General features: G+C 34.1%; 1 protein-coding gene across 1 annotated transcript in view; it reads right to left on the reverse strand.

The window, feature by feature from the left end:
- LOC149580102 (protein ROOT INITIATION DEFECTIVE 3-like) overlaps positions 1-12,495 on the reverse strand; it is a 287,451-nt gene that overhangs the window by 20,711 nt on the left and 254,245 nt on the right. Inside the window, exons 7-8 of the mRNA XM_089789119.1 lie at positions 1,719-1,921; positions 1,478-1,605 (exon numbers count right to left, since the gene is read on the reverse strand). Of these exons, the coding sequence (XP_089645245.1) occupies positions 1,478-1,605; positions 1,719-1,921 (331 nt within the window). The remainder of the gene's footprint in view (positions 1-1,477; positions 1,606-1,718; positions 1,922-12,495) is intronic.

Below are 12,495 nucleotides of genomic sequence, written 5' to 3' on the forward strand. Positions count from 1 at the left end.
GATTAATTATTATTATTTATTAGAATTAATTATTATGATATGTTAGGCGAAGATAGATTCGAACCCAAGACCTCCGACATGAGAGGCTCGCAAGTTACTGTTGCGCTGTAGGCTTTTGCCTTATTTAAAAATAAATATTACATATTATATGTTATAATTCATTATTAATTAATGTGCCACCATCCCCAAATTTCGCTCTGTCTGCTAGTTCCAAAAACCTATTCCTTGTTGCCGATTTTGAGACTCCGTGGAACCATGGTACTGTATCATCCCTCTCTTGAATTAAATTTGAAATTATTGGATTGCATTTCAGCAATTGCACAAACTGGAGGGTAAGAAATTATGTATGTTTTTCATTTGTATCCACTACCACCTTTTACACATTGAGTTAATTAAGGCATACAATTGAACTAAAAGCCACACGCATTGGATGGTCAATGAAAGAAAGAAGAAATTATATTGATCTCTGTAGATGATGAAAAGTAGGTTGATGAGCCAAGATGTTATTACTGTAACAATAGAAAGTTCTAGGAAGGGAGAAATCTAGAACAAAAAAAATGAAAGTACAGAATAAATTATGAAGCATTGTGACACTAACAAATAGTAATGAAGGGTAAACATGCACCCCAAAAGCATATGCCCATCTACATTTGAAGTGGAGTTGTTCGAGCCAATGTTGATTATTCTTTAAGACAAAACTTGCAGGGAAGTATCCAAGGTTATAGGGTTATGGGATACCCTATGAGGAATCAATGCAATTCCTCTAGAAATTTCCATTATGTCCAAAGCTAGAGTAACCCCCACAGTAGAAAAGAAGCTTGCAATATGCACAAATGATGTGGAGGGCATCCAAAAATTAGTAGATTTATGTCATGGAAATGGACTAAAGTCATGCCAAGGGGAATGGATGTAGCCATAATTCCAATGGAGAGTAGGTTGGAATCTAAGTAATTTGAGTAGAAATGATGTGTTGCAGAAGTTTTACCTAAATGATATATCAACTCTAATATGTTAAAAGTAACCACAGGACACTGTGTTTCTTGTTTCCTAGACGGACTGGAAAAAGGATAATGTGTATACTGCGGCTCTAGAGTCTCTAGACTACCCAGCTTGTGGGGATCCGTGCCAGAGGGTGATGGTCTCCAGAAAAAAACACCAGCCATCACTTGTCTGAAATTTTATAATGTTTTTAAATATCTTCCTGATTACATATAAAATTCTATGAAATCACAAGACAGATAAAACAGTTAGACTTCTTGTCACAGATGCGTACATTACAGCTACTTTCTATGTGATCATCGACTAACAACAACATTTGACAGCTTTATTTTCCTATATATTCTATATGCATCTACGTCAAAAAAAAATTGTGTCCACTGTGTAGTGAGTACTTCCCAATTCAAAGGCCTATTGAAAAGTTAGAGCAATAGCTAGCCATAGTTGCTTACATTAATAGCATCTAGCAGCCAAAAAATACCTTTCCTATGGTTGAATATCCGAATAACCTGGCCAGTAACTACATCCCATATGCGTGCAGTGCAATCTTCTGCAGCAGATACCAGCCACAATTGATTTGTTGTGAAGGCTAGAGCTGTAATAGATCCCCTGTTAAAGGACACTGAGACTCAGAGATTTTTAAAAATGGTTAATTTTTTATTGGAAAAGAAACACCACTACTCCTCCCATAAAACACAATTTTCAAAAAATCCTGTTGTCACCTGTGGCCAATTAACATGGATGATTGTTTTTTTGTAGCAACATCACTAGTATCCTGCAATCCAATGTCAAGTTCATCGACAAATATTGTTCCATCCACAGATCCAGAAAATAGTAATCTCTCTCCAGGATCTACTGTAATAGCTTTTATCTCCACTGGAAATGTAAGTGTTTTCTGTAATGTTCCATTACCAAGTCTCCATACCTAAGATGTACCAGACAGAAGCTATTGTTACCAACTGCAGCCTACCACTGTTTGCTGATGAGCCCCCATGATATGCTTAAAAACCAAGAATCCAAAAACAGAAATTTAAAAATTTAAAACAGCAGTTACAATATCCTATAAACAACTGAAATGAAACTCTGAAAACTACATAGTTTTAATTCTGTAAGTAAACATTTGAAAATATTAAGTTTAAAATATTTTCAACACTAAGAAATCCAAAAAAAAGCAAAAAGCAGTTCTGAAACATTTCTTAATTATTCATAAACACTTGTAAGAACTTTCATCTATAAATATCAAATTTGAAATCTTTAAACAAAAAATAAGCAAAAATTAGAACTCTAAATGAGATAAACATTTGGAAAGACCAATAATACAATAAGATATTTGAGATTTGTATTTTATTATCTAATTATCAAACAGGAAAATATTGATATTTTTATTGCAACACTGAAAGAAAATTCAAAACATTGAAACAACACTCCAACAATTTTTTTTCCTAAACTTGTGAAGTCTCAACATAAGCTCCAAGGCTTGATGAAAGTTTGAATGAATGATTGGAAAAGATGACTGAATTCTTCATCTTTCTCTTCCTATTTCTCAATCCAAATGGCAAGGTATTGAAACTTGACTATGATTTGAATCCAGGGCACACTAAGTTACCTACAGCACTTTTGAGGTGTGAGCTATTGGTTGGCCCCATCTGCACTTTGGGATTAGACCTAGGTGTGATACAATTATTTTAAACTGTTTTTTCAGTCACATTTATGCTTCACCCAGCATGGGTGCTCCCTGACATCCTTGGGATGTCAAGAAGTCCCCAAACATTTACTGTAGATGGGTACATACCCAAGCTTTCTCCGCCTACTGATGACGGTAGGAAGATATTTCATCCATCCCCATATCCCAAGGTCACCCTCATCCCTGAAAGAACCAAATTTTTAGGTAAAATAAAGGATCCTCATGAAACACAACAATAAATCCATACTACAATTAAAGAAGAATCAAACTCTAGTGCCCGACCCAATGCTTGGCATGGAAAATAAATTACTATATATCATGTCTTGTCTTGTATAATATATTTGTTAACGATCTCAAAAATTTGAGACTAAAAACGAATGGCCACTATATTGTTTTATTTCTTAATACAAGGCATAGAAACATGAAGCTTTTCCATGCCAATCTGATGGATCTCTAGGAAACTTCTTACAAAGAAGCAAATTTTGTTGATGCTAACAAAAACTACCTTTAATTTAACTCCATAACAATAGTCAATCAGAGACATTAGATTTCCACAGTTAATAATGAAATTAGCATGCTTTTCTTCTAAATTCAATGGTTCATTTTAAATCACAATTCATGATCCATCATCAGGATAAGAGAGCTGTAGTTTTCTTTCCCAATATAAGACACAGAAACACAATGTTTTGTCATGCCAATCTGATTGATTTCTAGGAAAATTATTTACCTTCCATTTAACTCTGCAACAATTGTCAATCAGAGACATCAGATTTGCACAATCTATAATGATCAATGTGCTTTCCTTCTGGATTCGGGTGTGTAAGACTTATTTGCATCAACATTCCAGATTACATTTCATGATCACACATCAAGATGAGAGAGTCGTCAAAAGAAAATGACTCTCTACAGCATTCTCATCAAGATAATGAATCACAAAATTTGATCCAAACTGTTATTGCAAATAAATCTTACATAGCTGAATCCAAAAGCGAAGGACAGGACTTATCCATTCATGATTCCCTATAAATACTAAACTTAAGAACAAAGAGTAATTTTAGTGGCAATGTCATGTCAAGAATATCACATTGGTGATTCACCCTGAGAACATGATAGTCCTCAAAGTCCAAGAAACCATCAAGGTGAAAATGCACACTAATCCTTCCTTTAGAAGATTTTCTCAATTCTTTCCTATTAATCAATCTGGTGATTTATTAAGATCGACTTCAATATTTAATGTTTGAAAAGTCATTTGTTACATAATAAATAGGAACTTCAAAAAAAATATTATCTTATAACACAAAAAGGTTGTCCTTGAAATCCTTCCAACCATTATCCAAGAGTTGAGAATTGTCATTTATCATAATACAATATACGATTATCCCTTTAACCAAGCCTTCATGGTTGTTGCCAATTTGCAACAAGATAGTCTAGGATGGCAAAGAAGCTGCCCACCAATCACTACATACTACAGATAACATTTCATAAAAACACTTCATTAATGCATCCCCATCAATCACTACATATATCATTCCATAGGAATACTGGGAAATAGACTCTTAAAAAGTAACGTCCCCTTCTCAATTTATCCTATAATTTATCCACAGTAAATAGAAATGTTATTGCTTGTCATTTCAAAATAAATCTGATTCTGATCCTTGTTCTTAAGTTCTGATCATCTTCAATACCACTACCCTTATAGCTTTCCAATCTTCCATTATGGTGATCATAAATCTGCTATAATAAGTTTGTCTTTGAATTCTCACTTCTTCCTGATTCTTTCACAAAATCAGCATATAAACTCCTCGTGGTCTGCTCTTATAATTCGTTTTTCTTCATAAACTCTTCTTATACTATGTAATAATGTATCCCTTTGACTCCAGTCTTATTTCCTTCGCATATGATTCCTGGTGTATAACTGCTTTGTTTATTTATCTTGCATGTACACACCCTATTCACCATACCTTCAAATCCGTCATAAGAAATGAGACTTTCCTGAGAGACAGAATGGTTCTCAAAATATACGACTTTCTCAAGGGGGTGACTTTTACAAACACACTCATTCATTTAAACATAATCCAAACTCATTGATCATGCCCTTTCCAATCTCACACAGGTCACACCCTTTGAAAATATTAATTTCTCTTAATATAAATTGCAACGTTTTATTGTCACCATATAAATAATGTAAATTGCATCTTTTCATTAAGAAATCTCCAACTTTATTTTTATCAAGTTTAACTTAGTAATCCCTTTTTCTATAGCTGTTTAAATGATGCATATTTGCAAAACTAGAGCGCTAAATAGTAAATTCCTGATCATTGTTGCATTTTAGTGAATAGATTTTCTCTCCCATGTCATGAAAACGAGCCACTTCTTTCTCTTCATCATTCACAATTGTTAGTCTTTGCCAAAGAGTCAGGCAGCATTTATAATGAATGCTTTTGTCTTCTCTAGAAGGATCGTTGTTTTCTTATCTTCATTGGGAATCGTTGCTTTAATAATATTGTCTTTTGACATATGTTAATTGCTGCAATTGCTGTTCATAAAAAGGCATTCCTTGCTCATGTAGCATATTAACTCTTACGAAAAAATCATAAGTCTCATATCTAAGACAATTTTCTCAAAGCATTCATATTCATATCAAGGCAAGGGCATGCCAGTCCACCCTTCACAAGATTGCTAGTCCTCAAGAAATGAAGGCTTCAATGAACTAAATCATGAAGGCCCCAAACTAATCCTTTAAGATTTGTATTCCTTGTTTAGTTTCACTGACCCAATGTTTAAACATGTGTGCAAGAAAAATGTGATTAGAGGAGAATACAATAGCTAATAAACACACTCTAAAGTCTCAAACCAAAAACTCAAAACAACATGCATGATTAATCAAAAGAAGACTAAAAGCAATAAAAAATGCAAACTCAAGTAGCAATTTGTAGCCACATTGATGCAACAATTTGACCAAGATAGATTGATTGTATGTGTTCTCGCGAATTCAACAACATAATGGCATGTAGATGCTCCATAATTGCTCAAGCTTGCAAAGGATATGGTGATGAATGCTCCAAAGTTGCACAAGTATGATAGCTCTGAGCTGAAAATTGCATAAGTTGAAAGTTACATAATCAGAATGGAATGAGGTGAGTTTTGGTTTACTATAGAGGAATCGGAATGGATGGCTGGGATGGAGAGGGAGAAGATCAAGGGAGGTTAGTGGTAATGGTTCTCACACTCCATAGGAGATTGACAAGTATCAACCTTAGAGTGCATGATAGGATGTTAGGAGTTGAAATAAGGTTTGCCATAAATGTATTTCTTGTCTCACACCCAAAAGGACATGTGGGGGAAAGGAAAATAAATTAATATTCTTTGGAGGGAGAAAGGATGTAAGACACTCATGTGGGTCCTTTCCAAATATGATCAGGCATAAGAAGTGGACAAGGATTGCCTTTGTTGCTTAATACATATGATTAGGAATGTGCACGTGCCTAGGGAGGGATTAGACTTAATGGAAAATGACTAGAGGGCAAGTGAGATAGCAAGATGTTTGGGACCAGAGCGAATCAATGTTGGAATTTTTAATTCCTTTTAATTCCAAGTGGGAGGAAGGGATTAATTAAGCAAATAACATGATTTACTTGATTCAATAAGGGATTAATGATGCAAGTGACCTTTGTAGGAATGTACAAATGAATGGGGTTTGTGGAATTTTGAATTACTTTTAATTCAAAAGAGAGAAAAAGGATTAAATTAGATGCATGTATTTATTTAATTAAATGTTGGGACTCCTTAGATAAATTTAATTAATTAATTTACCTGGGAAGAATATAGACAAAAGGGAGATTAATTAAATAGATGAATTATTCAATTAATGTGATGACTATGGAAGGATGTAATGTTTCATTCTTGGAGCATGGAGGACAAATTAGAATAATTAGGCGTGTGGAGGGTGTGAAGTTGTTGGAAATGCTAGATGGTGTATGACAAGGCAGTAACTAGAAATGTACGGTAGCAATTATGAGTCATACAATGGAGAAACGGAGGCACAGTGGTCAAGACTATATGTTGATGACATGCAATGGGTATGGAGGGAGTGTATAGGGTGTATAACATAAATCGTACTGTGGGATTTGAAGTTGATCATACAATGATGAAGGGGAATGGCGATTGTCATACGGTCATTTGGTGTGCAATGAAAGAGGTGTGGGAAGCATGCCAATCATACAGTTAGAGAAGGTTGTACAGGATGCTATGTGCTAGAGGGTGATTGCTAGGGCCGTACAGAGGGATGAAGGTAGGGGATAGGAGCATGGTTGCGAGGCTGTGTGAACCAAGAAACTTCCTTCAATGAGATAATGTAGTTGTTTATCAATCTTAGACATATCAATATAAGCACATAGCGTACACTATCACACAAACCATATAAATATATATCTTCCATAAACAATGATACTTGCAAACAAGAATGTTGCCCCGATTTGCCAAATTCAGGCCAAGTAATACACAAACAAAATAGGGTGAGGGTTGAATCCCACCCTAACTAGAATAGCCAAGTAGAGAAGATCTCTATTAGTGTATCAAATTGTATGAGTAATATTATTCTGAATCGTTCCTCAAGATAATGATTGAATATAAGACAAGATGATGATTAGGAAAAGCAGAAATACGTTTTATACTATATTCACTGATATGCACTTGGAAGACTTAATAACTTATGTGTTCATTGTGCTTAAAGATTAGCAGAGGTTAAGTATATATATGCGGGAGAGTTGACCATGGGTCATGACCGATAGGTGTAACTCATGTTTGAGTCACGTCTATTAGGTGTGACATAATAGTCACCCCTGATACCTTTCTAATCCCGTCAGGAGAATAATGAAGTGGCAAGAATGTTAATAAGACAATCAACAACATTAGTTAATTCATATACATTTGTATATATATATATATATATATATGATTATATTTGAATATCTAAACATATAAGAATAACATAAATATCCACATAAGATTCATTAATAAATCTTTATAATTTATGTTCAACTATTCTATACATTAACACTCCCTCTTAGATTAGTAGGATAAACACACAGAAGAAGTCTTTGATCAGAAGACTTCTTTATACAATGTCAGATAAGTGTTGATTCATCAATGAAATGATATTCATCAACTTATATTTGACATTATGTAACGTGAGTGTTTGCCTATCGGAATATCAATCATATGATATTCACCAAACACTCTTGAGTAATGGCCTATCAGAACATCAACTAAATGATGTTCACCAAGTACTCAGTGGTATTCGCCTATCAAAATACCAAGGCAAGATATTCACCAAGTACCAAAAATATATCTATACAAGCAACTTGTAGATAATCAATTTTAATGATATCTAATGCCTAGTTGATTTATAAGATAAAGCCTTTAAATGGCACAATTACACAAAATGAATCATGTTACAATTTATTGCAAGGATGTCACTTTACAACTTCTCCTAATACAAGTGAAATCATTTTGAAGTCATCACTTCTTAATGATTAACATAGGCTTCACAAATTTATATAATATATGTAATGTACAATAATTAATTCCTTTGAGACATCCTCAGATTTTACAATCATACCAAGTTCTTTAAGAAAATGTTCCACATTTGTCTTAGCCAGTGGTTTGGTAAGAGTGTCTGCTATTTGATCCTTTGTACTAATATATTTCAACTTGATTACATCCTTCTCAACCATATCTCGAACATAGTGGTATGGTATCTCAATGTGTTTTAATCTGTTATGAAACAGTGGATTAAGAGATTGTTTGATGCAGCTTTGGTTATCACAATAAATAGTAGTAGGTGGAAGTGGTTTTCCAAATAGTCCAAATAGAAGCTTTCTCAACCATATAGCCTCTCTTGCTCCCATAGATGCAGCTATATACTCGGCTTCTGTAGAACTTTGTGCTACTGAAAACTGCTTCCGACTAAACCAAGATATCATTGCTGAACCTAAGGTAAAACAACATCCTGAAGTGCTCTTATGATTCTTTGAATTTCCTGCCCAGTCAGAATCTGTATATCTGCTTAGATTTAGTTTAGTTTGTGTATTTGAGACTATATCCAATTGTACCATTGAGATACCTGAGGATGTGTTTTGCTGCTACTAAATGAGTTTGTTTAGCTTCACACATGAACTGACTAAGAACATTTACAGCATAATAGATGTCCGGTCTTGTGTTTACCAAATACATTAAAGAACCAATTATCTGTTGATATAGAGTAGGATCAACATTCTCAAAATCTTATGTTGCTTCCTTGACTTTCTTGAGGTTTGTTTCAATAGGAGTCTTCATTGCCTTGCTTTCCAACATACCAAATCTTTTGAGGTCCAAAGTATACTTCCCTTGATTTAAGAAGATTCCATTTGAATGCTGCCATACTTCTAGTCCCAAGAAATAGTGCAGTATTCCTAAGTCCTTCATTTCAAATTCAGATATAAGATCTTGTTTACATTTGCCAATAAAATAGTCTTCTCCTGTAATCAAAAGATCATCAACATATAAAACCATAATTAACATATCCCCTTGTATTACCCTGTAATATAGATTAAGATCTACAATGTTTTTAGAGAAACCAAGTTTAGTTAGGTGATGATCTATTCGTTCATAACAAGCTCGGGGAGCTTGTTTCAATCCATATAAAGCCTTTTTTAATTTGCATACATGAGATTGTTTATTGTGTACTTCAAATCCTTCAGGTTGTTCAAGATAAACTTCCTTTTCTATAACACCATTCAAAACTATAGTCTTTACATCCATTTGATGAATTTTCCATCCCTTGGATGCAGCAATGGCTAAAACAATTCTGATAGAGGTATATTTGGCTACTGGAGCAAAAGTTTCCTCATAGTCTATTCATTCTTTTTGTGAAAATCCTCTTGCTACAAACCTTTCTTTGTACTTATCGATCCTTCCATCTATAGTATGTTTAATTTTAAATAGCCATTTGGAGGAAACAACTGATTTATTTTTGGGTCTAGGAACAATATCCCAAACATCATTTTTAAGTGTAGAATTATATTCTTCTATCATGGAATCTTTCCAATTTTGATGTTTTATTACTTCTTTTACATCAAATGGTTCAGATTTGGAGATTTCACTCATTAATGCAATGTAAATGGAGTATATGTTAGGTCGTTTTCTTTCCTAAATGGAATCTGAGGGGATAGAATTGTTCTCTTCAATTAGCTTTCTAGCCAATAGTGGTCTTTTCTTTTCCTCAGAGATGTGAGTAATGTCCATAGGTTCAACTGATTTATCTTCCTCCATTAGAAACTCCCTCTCATTATCAGAGTTTTGTTCTTCTAGAGTTTCTTCTAAATTTGATTCATTTTCATCTTTAGATATTTTGAAAGCCAAATCTTCATCAAATATTACATCTCGACTTAGTTCGATATTTCTTTGTCCAAGAATATAGATACGATAAGCTTTGGAAGTTTCGTTGTATCCTACAAAGATTCCCTTCTTTCCTGAAGTCTCTAGTTTGGTTCTTTTCTCCTTAGGAATGTGTAAATAGATAGGGCAACCAAATTTTTTTAGGTATTTAAGATCGGGTTTCTTCCTGGTTAATGCCTCTTCATGGGGCTTGAATTCAAGATGAGCGTGTGGACATTTATTTTGAAGGAAAACAGTAGTATTTGAGGCTTCTCCCCAAAGAAAAGTTTCAAGATTTTGATCATGAAGCATTGCTTTGGCAACTTTAACTATGGATCTATTCTTTCTCTTAGCTATTCCATTCTATTGAGGATTATAGGGAACAAAACACTCTCTCTTGATCCCAAAAATTTTACAATAATTTATAAAGATCTTAGAAATGTACTCTTTGCCATTGTCTATTCTTAAGACTTTTATTTTCTTTCTAGATAGATTTTCTACAAGGGCTTTAAACTCTTCAAATTTTGTCAGGATTTTTTCAGACTCTTTACTTTTAAGAAAATAGATCCAAGTCTTCCTAGAGAAATCATCCACAAATATGATATAGTATAGAAAACCCCCTAGTGAAGGAACCGACATAGGACCACATAAGTCTAAGAGAATAACTTCTAGAACTTCTTTGGATTTGCTTTGACTATTTAGAAATGTAGTTTTAACATTCTTCCCCAGAGCACAACCTTTCCAAGTTCCTTCATGGTAAGGATGAAGTTTAGGTAGACCCGTTACCATTTTTCCTATAGAAGGTAATCCTCGAAAATGAAGATGACCTAGTCTCCTGTGCCAGATTTCATTTTCTTTGAAAGAATCATGAAGTAGAGCTGAATAAAAGTGGGAGTTATTTTGATAAAGACATCCATGTCTTGAGCCAATCTTGTATGCATTTTTTATGTTAGAATTCTTAGGCCAAGTTAAGACCTTTCCTTCCATAAATGTAACTCTGAATCCTTCATCTTTAAGAGTAGAAATAGAAAGAAAGTTCCTTTTTGTACTAGGTACATATAGTACCTTAGTAAGCTTAATTGTTTTCCCTGATTTCAGATGAATAGTGCATGTCACTATTACCATTACGAGATAGCCTATATCATCTCCAATAGTTACTTCATCAATATAGTCTTCCTTGATAGAGTTCAATTGTTCTTTAAAACTTGTAATATGTCGAGAGGCCCCGCTATCAATTACCCAAGTACTTGATCTGGTTGAAGCTTCACTAGAGAGAGCTGACTAGAAAGCATTATGTTCAGAATTTCCATTTGAGTTTTGAGTGGTCGCAAATGAAGCTTGCTTCTTAATTCGATCAGGACATCTAGATGTTGGATGTCCAATTTTATCACAACTAAAACATTGCATCTTGGACAAGTCAGATTGCTTTCTCTTCCCTTTGAATTTCCTTTTCTTTTTATTTACTTGAGTAGAGAGAACTTGTAAATCTTCTTTTGAGAAGGAGACATTTTGGCCTCGAGCTACTTGCATACACTCTTCTTGTACACAGTTAGCTTTAAGTCTTTCAAATTTAGGGAGTTTAGAATGAGAGCATACCCCTTGTCTGAAAGTATCCCATGATGATGGAAGGCCTTTTAAAGCCATTATTGTTAACTCCCTTCCATCATAGATGTATCCTATTGAAGAGAGTTGACTTCAAAGTTCAGTTATTCTCATAAAGTATGAGGAAATTTTCTCTCCCTTATTCATTTTAATATTTGACATTCTGTCCTTTAATGTGATAATTCGAACAACATTATTTATCTCAAACATATTTCTAAGAGCATTGTACATCTCATGTGCAGTGTCTAGTTCAGAGATTACAGGAAGTAGATGAGTTTTAACACCATCCACAATGAGCTTCATGGCTTTATTGTTGTCATTCTCCCATTTCTCCAGTTCATCATTTCCTTTGGGTGGTGGGTCAGAATTTTCAATGAACTTGTTTAGGCCATGTTCTTTCAGTATAAGTTTTAGTCATAGTTTCCAACCTGCAAAATCTGAATCACCTTCTAATCTGTCTTCTAGTCTCATGTCGTCAACCATATTAGAATAATATTTGACTAAAGTCTGATATCAGATTGCTTCTTTAAACCTGGTCTGATACCATGTTAGTGTATCAGACTATATGAGTAATATTATTCTGAATCATTCCTCAAGATAATGATTGAATATAAGATAAGATGATGATCAGGAAAAGCAGAAATACATTTTATACTATATTCGCTAATATGCACTTGGAAGACTTAGTAAATTATGTGTTCGCTATGCTTAAAGATCAGCGGAGGTAAAGTATATATATGTAGGAGAGTTGACCATGGGTCACAACTGATAGGCATGACTCATGTTTGAGTCACGTC

Source organism: Cupressus sempervirens, chromosome 1, assembly GCF_028749045.1.
Source record: "Cupressus sempervirens isolate cs-2001-9-10 chromosome 1, ASM2874904v1, whole genome shotgun sequence".
In the NCBI taxonomy this organism is placed as follows: domain Eukaryota; kingdom Viridiplantae; phylum Streptophyta; class Pinopsida; order Cupressales; family Cupressaceae; genus Cupressus; species Cupressus sempervirens.